The sequence below is a fragment of the Echeneis naucrates genome, chromosome 17 (genome assembly GCF_900963305.1).
Source record: "Echeneis naucrates chromosome 17, fEcheNa1.1, whole genome shotgun sequence".
Lineage (NCBI taxonomy): Eukaryota > Metazoa > Chordata > Actinopteri > Carangiformes > Echeneidae > Echeneis > Echeneis naucrates.
The window spans coordinates 4,993,903-5,009,722 of record NC_042527.1 but is presented as its reverse complement, the minus strand read 5'-3'; the positions used below and the strand labels follow the sequence as shown (position 1 = coordinate 5,009,722).

Below are 15,820 nucleotides of genomic sequence, written 5' to 3'. Positions count from 1 at the left end.
CCAAACAATAAGATAAAATTTGATAAAACATAGGTGGAGGTGAACTGCATAGTTCAGTGATTTGTTACTCCATGTCTGTTGGTAGTATCAACATATTAACTTGTGAAACTTTAAAAGTTACAATATTTCCCTGACCTTCAAACCAGTAAGGCATTTCCGCACTGCTTCCAAATCCAAACCAGCTTTGAAGTTCATTGCATTGTTCATGCACACTTCATTGTGGGATTATTTCCCATTTATAGGCACAGGTTGGCGCTGCCATTGAACAAAATGTGATTTTTAATGCCATCACTCCTAAAGAAGAGGCACACGGTGCTATACAAGATGAGACAGTTCTCCTCTCCGTCTTATCAAACCTCTTCAAATTTTATTAGAAATACATGAGCCCTACAGTTTATGATGTATTAAAAGACTTTTTTAGACTTTCTGCCTTGCAATAGCAGTATACTTGGGCTAAATGTACCCTCCTTTCAATGACAAAGCAATTGACACATCTGTTGCCTTCTCTTTGCATATGGATTATGTTCGCTCAGCATCACATGGAGTGGAGCAAAGGAAGGCAGCATCACTGTTCAATCTTCTGTGGCTCAATACTTACACAGTTATCGGGAGCCCCACAGAGACCCGCAATCCTGTTCAGCCCTTCACATTTCACTATATGACATTCAACTGCTGAGGGATGATGGGAAAGAGGCAAGCACCGTGACGGTGAGGGATGAAGGACACACACTGGTGCTAGAGTATCATTCACATCAGAGTGGTAACGACCACTGGTTTCACATACATTATTTACCGTCTGCTGAAAATAATCTAGTGGGACAGGAAACAATTTAACTGCAGCCTTTTACACTTTACCACCGCATTCAATGCTTCACATATACTATGCAATTGCGCATTGTCCAGTTTTCTCCATTTGACATGCACTTGCTGCTCTGTCAGATGAACTGAAACATTTGCAGTGACTGTAGATTAATACTTTTCAACACTCTCCAAGTAGCTACACAAATGTTAAGCTTGGTTTATAGTTGTTTAGTGGTTTGCGCAAAGTTTTTTATCCGTGTATCTAATCAAGGTATAGCCAAATGCTTAGATGATTATGCCTTTTTTTTTTTCAAAAATGTAATTAAACAGCAACAACCAACCACTTTTCCCAACATAACAGCAGGTACCCCTGGTTGGGAAACTCTGTTGTCATATATGAAGGTGCTGACAGTGTTACTAATGAGACCTACTAACATTAAACATTAAAACTGTCAGGGCAATTAACAAACCAAACGGAGTTTTATGATTGCATAAACATTGCACTGCGAAATATTCATTAGGAGGTGTTTTGCACTTCCAAACACTGTTTTCCACAGGTGACCAATTACATTACTGTTTGTGTTGTGCAGTATGAGGCTCCATTAGATTTGCTAGAGCAATGGGAGAAGATGAAATTGCTCTGCAGATATCAAGCAAAACTTTCAAGTTCAGCGTGAGTCATTGGTGTGGATGTTTTTCCACTCTCCACAGGGTTTTTTCAATAAGTTTTCTGAGAGGAAAAAAAGACAGTCATCCGACGTCTGTTTGACAGGCATGCTGTTGGCTTAAAAAAAAAAAAAATCTAGCTTTTACCTGAAGAGATTTCTTGACTTTCAATTGTGTAGTACTTGGTGAGAAATCACAGAGCTGTTGTTCATTCATGTCAAATATGTGTACCATACCTAAAAGTCTACATTCCAGGAGAAACTTTAAATCACCACATCGTGCCTTGAAAAACATATTCTTAGCATATCTTTCTATGCAGGCGCACACTGTTAATCCATTCATTACAGTTGATGTTGGTTTGGATTCATGTTTTAATAAAATACTCTAGTCCAAACACATCTCATCTGGCAATGAGGAAAGAAAATAGATGGAATTAATGACTGCAGTGCACCCCAGGCACCACACAGGAGCAGATTAGACTGACATATTCTGACACAGGATGTTCCAGTTAACTGGTTTACAGTGTGTACAGCAGTCATGGCTCAGCATAATTAATAAATTAAGACCAAGATTTATCCAATTAAGTTTTTGATTTACATGTAGCACACAAACCTTACCCACGACATCCATGAAGGAACAAAGATTGCCTTTTTGCCTTTCATTTACACAGGAAAGGTCGCAGAGCCAGCAAGGAGGCAAACTTAGCTGCGCTCCATCATTGGCCTGGAGGAAGCGCCACCTGTTGGAACTGTCCTGAAGGTAGCACTAAGGGGATTTGGTTTGGCTGCATCCAACAAGTGAGGACCAAAAGCCAATGAAATTGGCAAGAGCAGACCACAGGAACCAAAGCGACTGCTAACATATGATGACAACAAAGGGCACTGTGCAAAATAGAAATGGGTGAATTTTTCCCAGTTTATCAATGGAATTGAAGAAGAGAATATGAGAATATATCAAATATGACAGAACCTCATTTGAATTGTCTCAAACAATGAAGAATGGGGTAATGGTCATCTGAAATGTTCTCCCTTACATCCATTTCCCAAGCTAACCTATTGTTGTTCCAAGGTGAGGATCATATATTCTTTACATGATATTGCAGAAATGAATCTTTTGGTGTATGGACTTAGATTTAAAAAGGCATGTGTTGGGGGGGTTACTATTTTATAGCACATAAGCCCAGGAAATAACTCGTTGTGACACTGATCTTCAAAATGAATTTTGTACAAATGTGTCTTTCACAGAAACTCCATTGTATAGGTAAAATACATCAATAATTCAGTCTCAGATATTTCATATTTGACCTCATACAAAAATAAATACCCTGGCGTTGAGCCAACTTTGAAAGATAGATGAGAAGAGAGATATAACAGAAGGAAGATGGGTAAATAAAGAACCATTTCAGTATGAGAAGCAAGAGCTCTCACTCTTCTCTGGTGCATGTTGATTGATGGTATCATTTTCGGGTATAAAAAGGAAAACCTAAATCTTATTGCTAAAACCACTGAGCAATAACCTTAGCACGTCGCTGCTCCATTTCCTTCCCTCCTTGTTTTTCAATGAAAAGAGCTCAAAAGTGAATGTTGAAAATTGCCCTTGACTTCTCCTTGAACAGTTTTGATGCCCCATATGAAAATTGTGATTTCACCTATGAGTATGTAGCCAAATATTTCTTTCTGAGTCAAAATTATTCAATAATTATCTTCGGCATCCTATCAACAATGAGTGCATGAATTTTTTTTCTTTGGAAAAAGTAAAATGTGCCATGCATTTTTTTGAGGTCCTCACAGTATCAGACAGCAATGCGTTAAAACATTGATTCCCTACATTACTATTATCATTAGTGCCATTTTTTTAATAATTTCCTGGCTGGTAAATCACTTATGGAGCTCTCTAATCACTGGCGCATGCCTGCAGATACACTGATGGGGAAATCATTTGCGGTGATGCAAAGGTGTGGAGGGTGCACACACTGTAAACATCAGATTTGTATGCCTGGTGTGTAGTCTGCAACAAAGGAATTCGACAAAATAACAAAGACGTGTTCGAAAGTGACAGTTAACAACTGAACATGTTGAGTTTCACTGCGCCTGGATTAGCTGCCAGGATTATTGTACATGTTTTTTTTTTGTTGTTGTTGTTGTTGTATGTCTGCTGGGAGGGAAACTAAGACTCAGCAGTGACAGCAACATTAAGTTGCAGTATCAAATCCATGTGCCCATGACAACCATTGTGAGCATGGCTGTGTTGGACATGTAATGACAAAGCCTGAGGATTGCAGGGGGCAGAAAGGAAATGAAATTGTTTCACAGGACAGCGGTGCTACGAGTATTTCTCATTTCATTATGTGAGATAGACAAGGCAATACGTATTCAGTGGTGATGAGGAGGTGTGGGGTTGGGTCTTTGGTCAGGTCTGTTTTCTGCTCTATTCTGTTATATTTTGTAATCATTTTAATTTGCTTATGTTTGGTGATATGTTCTGTTTCCACCCCTGCTATTAGCTCAGCTGTCTTTGGTGAGGCTGCTCTTGCTGAATCCATGTGGACAATGTCATCTGAAATTCACTGCAGAGTTTTACAGAAACATCAGCCAAACACATCTCTCTGATCTCTCTATCAAGCTAAACCCTGGTTGCCTCTGCAGGATGTCTCTGGCCACAAAGAACACGGTTTATGAGAGATCAATGTATTCCACAGGCAACCAGATCTTATATCTCGGGGTATTCAGGCTGTCTGTGCTGTTGTCATGAGTTGTGTATATTTTAACATTTTAATGAAATGTGGCCACTTAAATTGCATTCTTTTCCCTTCAAGTCAATTTGATTTCACCTCTGCTAGTACACTGACATTTTCAGTTAGAGTTAGAGGAAAAGTTCAATACCACTTAATGTTAATGTTAAACTTTCTTTTGAATATTTGGTTGAAAGTGGTTGTTTGGAGGATTTATCTGTCATAGAGCATGGATGGTTGTCAAGAGGTTATAATGCACCTTCTGAGCTTTGTCTTCTGGGCAGATTGAAGGCTGTGAGGCTTCAAGACTGTTGAGTGACCAGCTGTTAATGCTAACATCAGCAATTTAGAAACAGCAAAGCTTACAAATCCCTGAGAGGGGCCCAGCGCCTGCCAGGAAAACGTATGCCACACCATTGCACCATCACCAGCCTGGACTGTTGACACAAAACAGGACAGGTCTGTAGATTTATGCTCTTGATGATTCAGCTGTTCATTTTTGGTACTTCTGTCACTGCTGCAGCATCTGATTTCTGATCTTGGCTGTCGTGGATATGGCCCTCTGCCATTTTAGCCCATCCAACTCAGCTTTTTGGCTTATTGTGAAGGAGTGTGGCGAGAATGAGACCCAGTAAGCACTTCAGCACTACGGGAGGGCATCTGGAGGTTTTTTTTTTTTTATATATGTAAGTTTGGGTTTTTTTCTTAAATAGGGTCAAGCTCAAGACTCACCCTTCATTATTCTGCACATACACTCTTAACATACCTAACTTAATATTTCTGATAGATAGATGGATAGAGCTGCTTCCTTGACCTGCCACAATGATGTGAAAAGAGTGGTTGGTTTTGTCCAAGATGGCCTCCATCTAATAGTCCATGCCTCTTTTTGCATCAGACCTGAGTAAATCCAGACCCAGCTATTTTGGCAAGTTTGTTCAGCCTCCCTGTGTTCAGGTCTGACATGCTGTTGCCCGGAAAAATGCAAAAAAAGGGACAGTTACTACTGCTGACTGATAAAATGTGCTGAATTTCACTGCAGACATCACAGGGCCTATTGGGAAACCATGTGTGCACCGCCTCAGTGACCCTTTTTCAAAAATTTACTGGGTGAAAGATTGCATGCAGGACTGCATGATATGCAGGACTATATTATAATATCTCGACAACTGGTTTGCACTCTCCTGATATATGACTAACTCAATAAGACCCAAAGTATTTGCCCAAGACCTGAACAAATCTTTTATTGACACATGATACTGTTCAGTGATTCGCTACACTAAACTGTGATGATGCTCTGTCTGGCAAACAATATTATTTATAAAATGTTAGTGATATCAATGTGGCATTCAGTTGTGCTCCCAACTGAGTTCCCATGAAATAACCATGACATCGGTGTATTGAAATGCTTTAGAATCAATATGCTTCTGGATCTCGGAAGCCCGCATAGATTATATGGCGTTTCAAAACACATTGACAATAGTGCTCCATTATCCAACTCCACAAGTAGCTCTGAAAGTACTGCAGTGCACAGCAGAGGGGAATAAAAGAACAGAGTTTGTGAACTATGGACCTCTTGCAAACTGACCTACCAACTGACTGAAAGCCTCTATCTATACAAGCACACGTTTCATATTCAGCTACTGCACATCATGTGTTGAAGATAAGAGAAAGGAAACTGAAAAACAGCAATGCATTGACCTTGTGAGCGACGAAACAGTAGCTCTTTTAAAATACATTTTTATTAGGTAGAAACCAAAGACAAATTGTGCAATCTTCACATTAGATTGGTTTTTACAAACTTATGTTAATGGATCCGTTCTGCTGAAGATTCAGATTGTACCAATGGAAAAGCATTTCTTTGTTCTATTGTTTCAACAAATAGGTAGATGGGGGGGGGGGGGGGAAACAAAGCAAAAACAACAACAACAACAACAAAAAACAAACTGTCAGCATCAAGGGACACAAGGGGATGGAAGAAATGTTCTATAAAAGACACACTGGTGCATTTAAAATGAAGCTCTTTTAAACAAATCCACCCACCCACACCCACTCACATAGATAGATGATGACAATTCAGTTTCTGTTAAGAAGGTTTAGGTCTAATTCTAATCTGCAACAGGGTCCACAAAACAACAACTGTACTTCACAGTGAAAATTAGTTCCATTATATTCACACAGAAAACACTGACAAAACAGACAAAGCCTGAAGAAGAAAATAAAAAGGAAAGAAATTAAAGTACGAAATATGAGCTGCTGTTTTAATCCATATTGTTAGTTGCCACTGTGTGCTGCACAGTTTTAACCTCTTTTGTGAGGATTTAGATTCGCTGTCACTTCTGATAAGGTTAGCCACATATTATTATCTTTAAAGGGTTTATTTGGAGACAGACAGGTACAATTCAGTTCTTATTTTCCCTTCAATTATCACTGTTTTCTCCTCTGACACCTCTTAATACTGTCCAGTCAGTCAGGTGAGGTTCTCTGAGAGGCTAACTGACACACACCCCTCTTTTGAAGACCACACAATAATCTGATTCTTCAAATCAGGTGCACCAAGGTGATTTCCTTTAATGTCTTTAATTAAGTCCATCAGCATGTTGTTACTTGTTGTTTACTGACTTACTTGTGGCAGAACACAAGTAAAAACCCTTTAGCAATGGATCTCATAGGCAACCTGGGATCCGAAGAGGAGACTCTGACTGAGGAAGAGCTCTTCTGGGTCTGTTGTTAGGGGTCCCTCTCCTCCATCTGCTGGGTTCCTGCGAAGCCCCATTCCCCCTGATCTGGTCAGAGTCTGCACCATTTCATGGTCCAAGAGAGCCTCCTTCATACCCTTCTGCTGAACAAACCCACTCATCATGGGACACCTGGATGAAGTGGACCCAAGGACGGGCTTGGATCGGTTGAGGACGTACATTTCATGGCCGTGGTCATCACGGTACTCCTCCAGCTGAGCAAAGGTGGTGGGGCCATCAGAGTAGTCGTTCACATAAAGGATGCTCTCTTCTTTGCTGGTGCAGTAAGAGCCTCCTTCCTCTTTGCGGTACTGCTGATGCCGTGTGTAAATCATAATAAGGAGGAGAACAGCAGTGAGCGCCAGCAAGGAGATACCGATTGCAATGGCAGTTTGTGTGGCAGGGCCCAGAGCGCTGAAATCCATGCTGTCCTGCTCATACAGGGGCTCCTGGCTCACATCCAGAACCTCTGGATGATAGATGGAGTTAGACGAAGAAGAAACTAAAGTGTGGGTGTTTGAACGGGGCCAGAACTGGGATGAATACGAAGACGAAGACATGTTGACAGCCAGGTGAAAGGTAACCCTGGCTACGCCACCGGGGTTCCACGCCTCGCACTCATATCGTCCAGCATGCGCTACAGTGACATTGCTGAGGAACAACATGCCACTGCCCATATCCGGGTCAAAGCTGTCCCTCTCGCCGCCCTCCTCAGTTCCACGCACAAGCTCATGTATCCCACCAACACCTCCCACCTTGATCCCTCCGTTGCTAGGCAGGGCGGTGACCACTCCCCCGGCCCCTGGCCTGAAGAGCTCACCGTTTGGTCCCACCTCTTGAACCAAGCCTCGAGGTGATAATTGGGCCTTGCCATGGGAAGCTTTCTTCCAGGTCACCTGAGGCTGAGGGTATCCTGAGGCCTGGCAGGAGACTCTGAGGCTCTCCCCAAGGCGCACAGTCAAATGACTGGGCTCCAGCTGAACCACTGGGGGGATGCAGACCAGGCTGTTGGGGGCCACTTCCACCAGGCTGAGGTGGGAGAGGCGAGGAGGCTCCGAGCACATCAGCTGACGCTGCTCGGCAGAACTCAACAGACGCTGACCGTCTTTGCTGATCCAGGTTCTCAGCCATTCAAGAGCACAATCGCAGCGCCATGGGTTTTCTGGAGGAGAGTCAAAACAGGGAAACATGGGTTAAACCAAGTGTGTTTTCACTATGCTCCATTGTGTCAATTAGTTTGAGCTGCTTTGGCACCCACTGCACAACTAATTGTTCCTCTTTTACAGGCTTAGTTTTTTCTTTTTCTTTAAATTATGCCTTTGAGGGGTTTTTTCTCATTTCAGGTCTACACTTGGCTGAAATTCTTTTGTATGTAAAATGTGTGTAATGGTCCATAATTTTCATCAGCGTCAGCCTGTTTGGTTGTGGCTGGTTTTAAATTAAAGAGGCTGTGCATGAATTTTAGTGCATCCTAAGGCTGCATCAGTTCTTCTGAATTGTGTTATGAAGCATTAAATTCAATCTTGGAGGATTAAGTCATATTACTGTAAGACATAATGTGTTCTCGGAACTCAGGGCTCTCTCTTCCTACCTGTGACACGCAGCACCTGCAGGCTGACAAGTGGTTTGAGGGACGAGGCTCCGAGTGTGCGGAGGTGATTTCTGCTGAGGTCCAGCAGGGCTAGAGATGACAAGCCAGACAGAGCTTGCTCCGCCAGCAGTTCTATGCTGTTTTCCTGCAGGTGGAGTTCCTGCAGACGCTGCACACAGCAAAAAAGACATACAGCAGTGGATGGAAAATGTGAAAGTTAGTTAAAGGGGTAGGAATAGAACTGTCAAACGTTAAGAGAGGATAACTCTATTTCCCTAGACTGTGTCAATGCTGTATTACTGTATGAAAGGGATTAGTCAGACAAACTGTCATGAATTGGATTTACAGCCACAGATGTCATTCTATATTATCCATAAAAACGAATCCCACTTACAATTGCTGTGGCTTTGCTAGCATAAACTAAGATTTTAGTAACCTGCATCAGCCATCCTTTCTGCTATTCCTTTATCTTAGCTCATGGGCTCTGACCTGAAGTCCCCTGAAGGTGTGGTCTTGCACTCGAGTGATCTGGTTGCCCGCGAGGTAGAGGATGCGGAGATGCTCCAGACCCCGAAACATGTCCGGGGTGACCAGGTGGATGAGGTTGCCGTTGAGGGCGAGCTCAAGCAGCTGCCCCTGCTTGAGAAAAGCCCCAGGCTCCAGGGCTGAGATGCTGTTGTTCTGGAGGTAAAGGTAATGGAGGCTGCCCAGGCAAGTCAGGTCCTGAAGGCGGATCTGGACTATTGCATTATCCTGAAGAAAGATGGTCTTCAGAGGAGCAAGGGAGAATGAAATTAGTAGAGCGATCACAGATTGATTGCATTAGGTGAACAAAGGAAGAGATGGGATATTTGAATTGGTGTTTGTTTTGTACTAGAAAGTGATTGTGGTCTGCTCCGGTGCTGTGCTCAGTGGGTAGAAAAATGCATTAACCATGAGGAAAGATTACATTAGCAACAGAGCCACTTCTAAAGCGATGCTCTCACAGGGCTGTGAAGAGCTTTGGATATATGTTAATGCAGGCAACACAAACAGTGTTCAATGGGCTCATTCAGGATCAGGATAATGACACTGACAATGTGGCTTCTGCAGTATTTCTCCTCTTTTATTTTTGCTTCAGTTCTCTTGCCAAATGCAGCAGAAGCTCTTGTCAGCAAACATCTTCAAATTTAAACAACAACAAAAAAAAAAAAAAAGCCTTGAGTGATTGGAGTGACATGACAAGTGCACGAACATCCAGCCTTCTGCTTGATTGCTTGGATGCATTCACTAGTAGACGTTTTCTGAAAACGAAGAAGGAAAAAAAAAAGAGGAGAAGAAACACGGGCCATGAGGTAAAGTATGATTGAGGAGATAGACCTGCTGAATGAGGTTAATGGAACAATTTATGCGGGGTATGTTCACATTAATATTCATAAGTTGCAGTAATGTTGGGGGGCCTGAACCCGGGAGGAAAAGACGGTGTGATGTTAAACATCTTCTCAACAGATGATCAGAGGGCATGCAAGAGTCTCTGTGCAAGAATGAATAATTGCACAGCCAGCGGCCCATCCCCTCCCTAAGGCTTACATCAAAGAGGTCACGGCGAATTGATTAACCACAATCATCTCAGGGTAATAAGAATGGATCAGAAAGGAAGTTAACTGATACTAAACCAGTGATGTGAGAGGTGGAGGGGAGGCTGGGGGGTGGGTGGATCAGCAACACTGCCCTGACTTATTGTTGAGGGACCAACTAACCTCGGTGACAGCAGAGACACCCTGAGGGATTTCTTTGATCCCAAGGGAGCCGCACTCCACCGTGAGGCTGTAGCAGCGACAGCCAGATGGGCATCCCAGAGACAGCTGAGGGATGAGGGCCACTGTGAGCAGGGTGAGTCTGAAGAACCTCAAGAGGATCATGTTGGTTTTACAGTCGGCCTTCGGAGACAGAACCTGAGGATGCGGGAGACGGAAAGTCATCATTAATCACTCACATCCAATGTAACCTTTTTCCTTCACGGTAATATATTTCATCCTCAAAGCCAAGGACTGACAGCAGCCGCAGATATGTTGTGTATGCAGATGACTGTGAAATGGCAAGGGAGGATTGACGTGAAAAAAAAAAAAAAAAAAAGTGAAGCAATATAAGAGTATCTCCTCATCCCTGCCTGTTTTCCATTCAGCTTTGTCTAGTCAGTGGAATTGCAGCAGCTTCTATTATGGGCTCCAATTAATTAAAGATGTGATAAAAGATGTGCAGGTTGCCTCAAGGACCTCTCTCTTGTCTTTTTAATGCATGCACAAACACACTCACACTCTACCTCTATTTCTGTCTCTCTTTGTCTTACAAAGGCGCACACAGGCGCACAGAGGGGTGCAAATGTGCAGCGCAGAGACACAGGCTCCGTTGTGACCCTCACAATCTCCCCAACCACATTTACCTCCTCAAAACAAATCTCGAGTGGTAACCAGCTCAAATCTTCTGATCAAAAACATCAGCATTGGCTGCTTGCTATACCTTACAGCCATATCCTCCTTTAATATAAAGCCATCACTGAGCAACTCATCCAAGCACTTCTTTATTTATTTATTTATTTTTTCTATATATACAGAGCCTGGAAGAGATTTATTGTTCTGCTCCACATCAGACTGGTTGTCCAAGACCACGTATCAGTACAGTGTTCACTATAGTTCATTGGCAGCCGATCACATGAAGACATGGCAGGGCTGGAGATATGACACATGTTGAAATGTCACACTGAGCCTGTCGCTCCAGTGACAGCCGTTAGATCTGTTGTATTGCTTTGCTGCTTCAACCTGGAGAATCTCCATCCAGAGGAGAGGCAGGAATCACATTGATCCAATCTAAAGTCATCAAATATTCATGCACACCCCGGCCATGTCTCTGTATTCCATTAAGCTTGTTTGACTAGTGAAATTTCTAGTTTGCTGAAGATTGCAGAATCACCCAAACAGATAATTGATGGCATTTAGATCTCACTCTGAATGATTTCGAGATTATCTTGTTTATTAATTATTAGAGTGCATACAGATCTTTTCCCCGCTCAGTGATGAAAGGGTCTGTAACAAACTGTGGATGATAAATATTCAGCTTGCAGGGTGTTTGAACTATTCTGTCAGATTTATATCCAGTTTGTGTCATTTGTAGTTTTTTAATCCAGGCTGGTAATGTAAGGCAAAAACGGCAGCGGTTGGATCATTGTCTCATCATGGCCTCAGATGTCATTCTCAGTGCGGACACACCGCATTACGAAGAAAATGAGCAATGAACTGCGTTTTAATATTGCATGTTTGATTCGGAGCACATTTACCAGGATATTGAGCCAGATTGATACAATGTGACCTACATAGGCATTTCAATCTTCTTCCCTCAGCAAAAACAGAGCAAGAACTTATTAACAAGAGCCTGCCACTTCCTCTCTAGAGTTCTCCAAACAAGCATGGAGAGAAATTATGTATTTCTATTGTTGCGAGCACAAAAATTGAATTTTGAATAAGGCCTTGGTCTGTCATTGAGCTTTTGTTACTTTCACAGTGAGATGACTTTTAAACAGCTTTGGCTTACTTGAAAAGTGTCAGACAGGGAACCAGAGAGGAAGAAACTTGCCTGCCCTCAGCTAAGAATAAACGTGGAACAGGATGCACAGATATTTGTTGATGGAATATGTGCCAAACATCAATGCAAATGACACCCTGCCAGGTGGAGAAAATAGATTATGCATCTCTGTCTTTTTTTTTTTTTTTTCTGGCAATCGCACCACGCATACCATGTTGGGACGAGTTTGATGGGCGACAAGGATAACCTATGGAGTTATCAGGGTATGCAAACAGCGTAAAAAAAAAAAAAGAAAAACAACGGTTGGGCGAGGGTTTCTTCAAACAATCCTGCTGACTGCCACTTGTCTAACAGTGTACTGTCAGCGCTGATGATTCACAATGGTACCGCCCCAACTGTGCTCGGCACTCAGCTTTTGTCATGCTGATGTGGGATTTCAGCAGTAAGAGGTCAATTTTTTTCATTTCAGTTTCAGTAATCCTCTGCAGAACATGCGTAATCTACACCGTCAGATGCTTGTTAGCTCACCTGCTCTGGGCACTGTTGATGTTTATGCAGAGAAGGGCTGCTTTGTTTGGTATTAAAAAAAAAAAAAAAAAAAAAAAATAGGCCTGCGATATATCTCTGTTGACTGTGTGAAAATGTGTAAATAGGATGATTAGAGCCTAATGTTGTTGACAGAGATCTGAGTGGCGTAGAGGAGAGGCAGCCGAGACCTACCTGGGCAAATGTCAGTCAACAAATGCCGAAGGAAATCTAATAAAGTGTGCATCCCACAAAGCCTGTTCAGAATTCACTGTGTGCAACCATGTCAGCACAGGCATCCACAAACATCTCTGCAAACATAATTTCTGCGCTGCAATCCAGGGTGGCATGCAGCGTGTTTATTTGGTAATTTCCCCAACAACAAGTGTCTCTTTATTGTTGATATAGTGCATCATACAGTGCTGAGCAATCACAGGCCAGCTGGCCAAACATTCACAGCACAGAAAGTTCACTGCATAATGCTGCTGTGATTTCCTCTTATTTTTCCAAGGACGTTATGTGGTGATGCGCTGGAGATGCAGCAAAGTGTTTCTGTCCATAGTGCTGCAGGCAGAAGGAAAGTTCACATCCCTCTGCTGCCACCAGTGCAGGTCAGCCTCATCTGTTGTTATGGTAACTCTTGTGATGAGGGAAGGTCTCCTTGTGGGGCCTGAAGGCCAGGCACAGTTCCTGTCTGCCGGTGTTAGGCAAACAACTCCACTGACAGAGAAGCTGTCATTTCCCAGGGAAAATTGCTCACAGGAACCTGAGCTATGTGATGACCCAGAGCTAAATCATAAATTCTCCTTTAGTCTATCCCGCTCTCTTTCTCCCTCTGCAATGCTTCACCTTTTCCCTTAGCACGCTTTTACTCTTCTGCTTCCTCACTGTTTCTCTGAAAGCCTCCATCATTTTCCTTTTTCCCGTCGCTGACCTCCTTCTTTTCTCATCTCTCGTCCTTCTGCTCTGACTGACAGGTGCTAAATCATTTGTCTCAGAGCATCCTTTTGTCCACGCATAGACTGAGGCCAAGGCACTGGGAGGATGCTGTGGCGCTAACCCAAGACCACGCTGACTTTGAGCGATAGTCTCAAACAGCCACACAAAAGCATGTGTGCGCCCGTGCGCACACACAAGCGCACGTCCACCTGCTCATAAACATGCGTAGCACACCTACAAAGAAGCACATGTACACGTGCACTAACCACCAACGTTCAGACACAAACACTCTGACTGGCAAATGCACACACAGCAAGACATGCGCACGCACGCACACACACAGACACACATGCTTATGCACTTGCACGTCCTGCCTACAACTGGCAGCAGCCATCATCATTCACGGACAGAAACCAAGTCAGATGCAAAGAGACAGCCATATATACACTTGCGCATACATTTGTGTCAGTGGTAAAGGGAGATAATAAGCCAGCATTGATTTCTTTACTTTTCCACTACTAGTCTGTCCAGCTGGGTTCCTGGGCCATTGATTTTCACCATGAAAGCAGGTGTTTCTTTGCTTTATTCATTTATTTTTTTTTATTTTGGAAAGGCTATGGGGTTGGGTATGTAGGTGGGTGAGACAGTTTTTTGCAACTGTCTGTGTGTTGAGGAGAGAAAAATAAATGAGTGCATGTTGCTTACTGTTAGGACACTTTGTGCTTGTGTGTGTGTGTGTGTGTGTATGGCTAGCTTAAGCACAAATAGCAGCGGCACACTGCCATTCCTCCCAGTGGAATTTTTGGTCTAAAACCTTCACTCCATCTCTCTAAACTTAGACTAACGCGATAAATCTTCGCTTTTAAAGAGTTCACATGATAAACGACGACGGCTCTGCCTGCCATGTAGCGACTGTTGTTAGTAATGGAAGCTGGCCAGCAGAGAGGCTCAGAGGTTATTGATATAAACGGCATGGGGGCTCAAATCAACCCAGAAACACTGTGATCTTTGCCAGGCTGAAGCTGTGGAAATGGCCACACTAATTCCTCTGACAAAAGTAGCAAACTGCTGATGAGGAAATCATCATATGCTCTCCACGCACTTTCGACAAGCTGCAAAATGCATAAGTTTGAGCAGCTGTGCCACTGCAAAGTCAATATCCATTTTCCAGACCAGATTTGCTTTGATGCACTCCCTGTCCAGGAGGGTTGACAACATCATCATGGCTCAAAGCTTTAAGGGAGATTTTAAGCATCTTTTACCTCAGTGACGTCTCCCGTTTTTTGTCACTCTGAGCTTACGTTCCTCTAAATCTCCTCTTCTTTGTCTGCATGACTAAACAGCTGTGTAAAAAAAACTGTATGACAAAGTGTATGGCAAAACAGCTTTTTAGTATTAAGCCGAGGAAAAACATATTGATTTTACAGATAATCTATCATATCACAGATGAACTGTGTCGAATAAAAACATTTCAGCCCTTTTTTAATAATGAAGCATTGATAAAGCAGTGACATGTTATGAATCAGCTGACGTTGTGTTTGGTAAATATTTGAAAATGACGAGGGACGGATTGAACCAACAAAACATTTTTGGGGTAAGATAATTATCATTTCAAGTTTAGGTTTCACAGCATGTCATTAAAGGATAATTCCCCTTGTCCATAAGGCACCTGGTGTAAATGATTAACAGGGCTAAACTTAATGACGATTTATTGATATTTTATTATCATCTAAAAATCTGTATCACCAAATGAAAATGCTAAACATAAGCCAACTGGATTTTCCACAGCCTGGCAACACAAAATGTGTTTTCATTAGTGGTTTATATCGGATTATGCGATCTCCAAAGGATTATTAAATGTTTTCTTAAGCACAAATGAAGCCATTAGTCACTATAACCCAACAGACACTGCACATCTGAGGCTTACATGAACTTCTTAATGATATATTGGCCAATAATTTTTATTTTGCTGTAAATATAAACACACTGACTTTTCATTTTACAGTTAGAAGCATGTCGGAGCTCTCTGGTGGTTCATCTATGTAATTGTGACGTTGTCTTTGATTACCACAAACCTATTTAGGCATTTCCGCTGAAATAGCTTGGCTGCTGTATACACAATGCCGATTTATCCTCAAGGAGGGGATTCACTGCAGTATAACCAATTTAATCTAGTTACAACTAACACACGTATAAACCCATAACGCCCCTAAGAAGATCTTATGATGACATAAAAGCCAATATTATTTTACAACCTATATCATAGACGCTAAT

General features: G+C 42.5%; 1 protein-coding gene across 1 annotated transcript; it reads right to left on the bottom strand.

The window, feature by feature from the left end:
• Window positions 1-6,848: 6,848 nt before the first annotated feature.
• lrrc24 (leucine rich repeat containing 24) lies at window positions 6,849-10,425 on the bottom strand. Its single transcript, XM_029525553.1, has 4 exons — window positions 10,264-10,425; window positions 9,014-9,292; window positions 8,525-8,693; window positions 6,849-8,095 (listed from the first exon to the last, which is right to left on the bottom strand). Exons 1-4 carry the CDS (start codon window positions 10,423-10,425, stop codon window positions 6,849-6,851), a joined length of 1,857 nt encoding a protein of 618 aa, XP_029381413.1.
• Between the last annotated feature and the right edge of the window lie 5,395 nt (window positions 10,426-15,820).

What these genes read in the sequence shown, in the direction of transcription:
- lrrc24 (XM_029525553.1), bottom strand. Translation starts at nt 10,425, where the DNA reads ATGATCCTCTTGAGGTTCTTCAGACTCACCCTGCTCACAGTGGCCCTC. An exon ending in GTGTCTCTGCTGTCACCGAG is followed by an intron (nt 9,293 to 10,263) that starts GTTAGTTGGTCC and finishes GCTCCTCTGAAG; the next exon opens with ACCATCTTTCTTCAGGATAA. An exon ending in ACACCTTCAGGGGACTTCAG is followed by an intron (nt 8,694 to 9,013) that starts GTCAGAGCCCAT and finishes TGCTGTGTGCAG; the next exon opens with CGTCTGCAGGAACTCCACCT.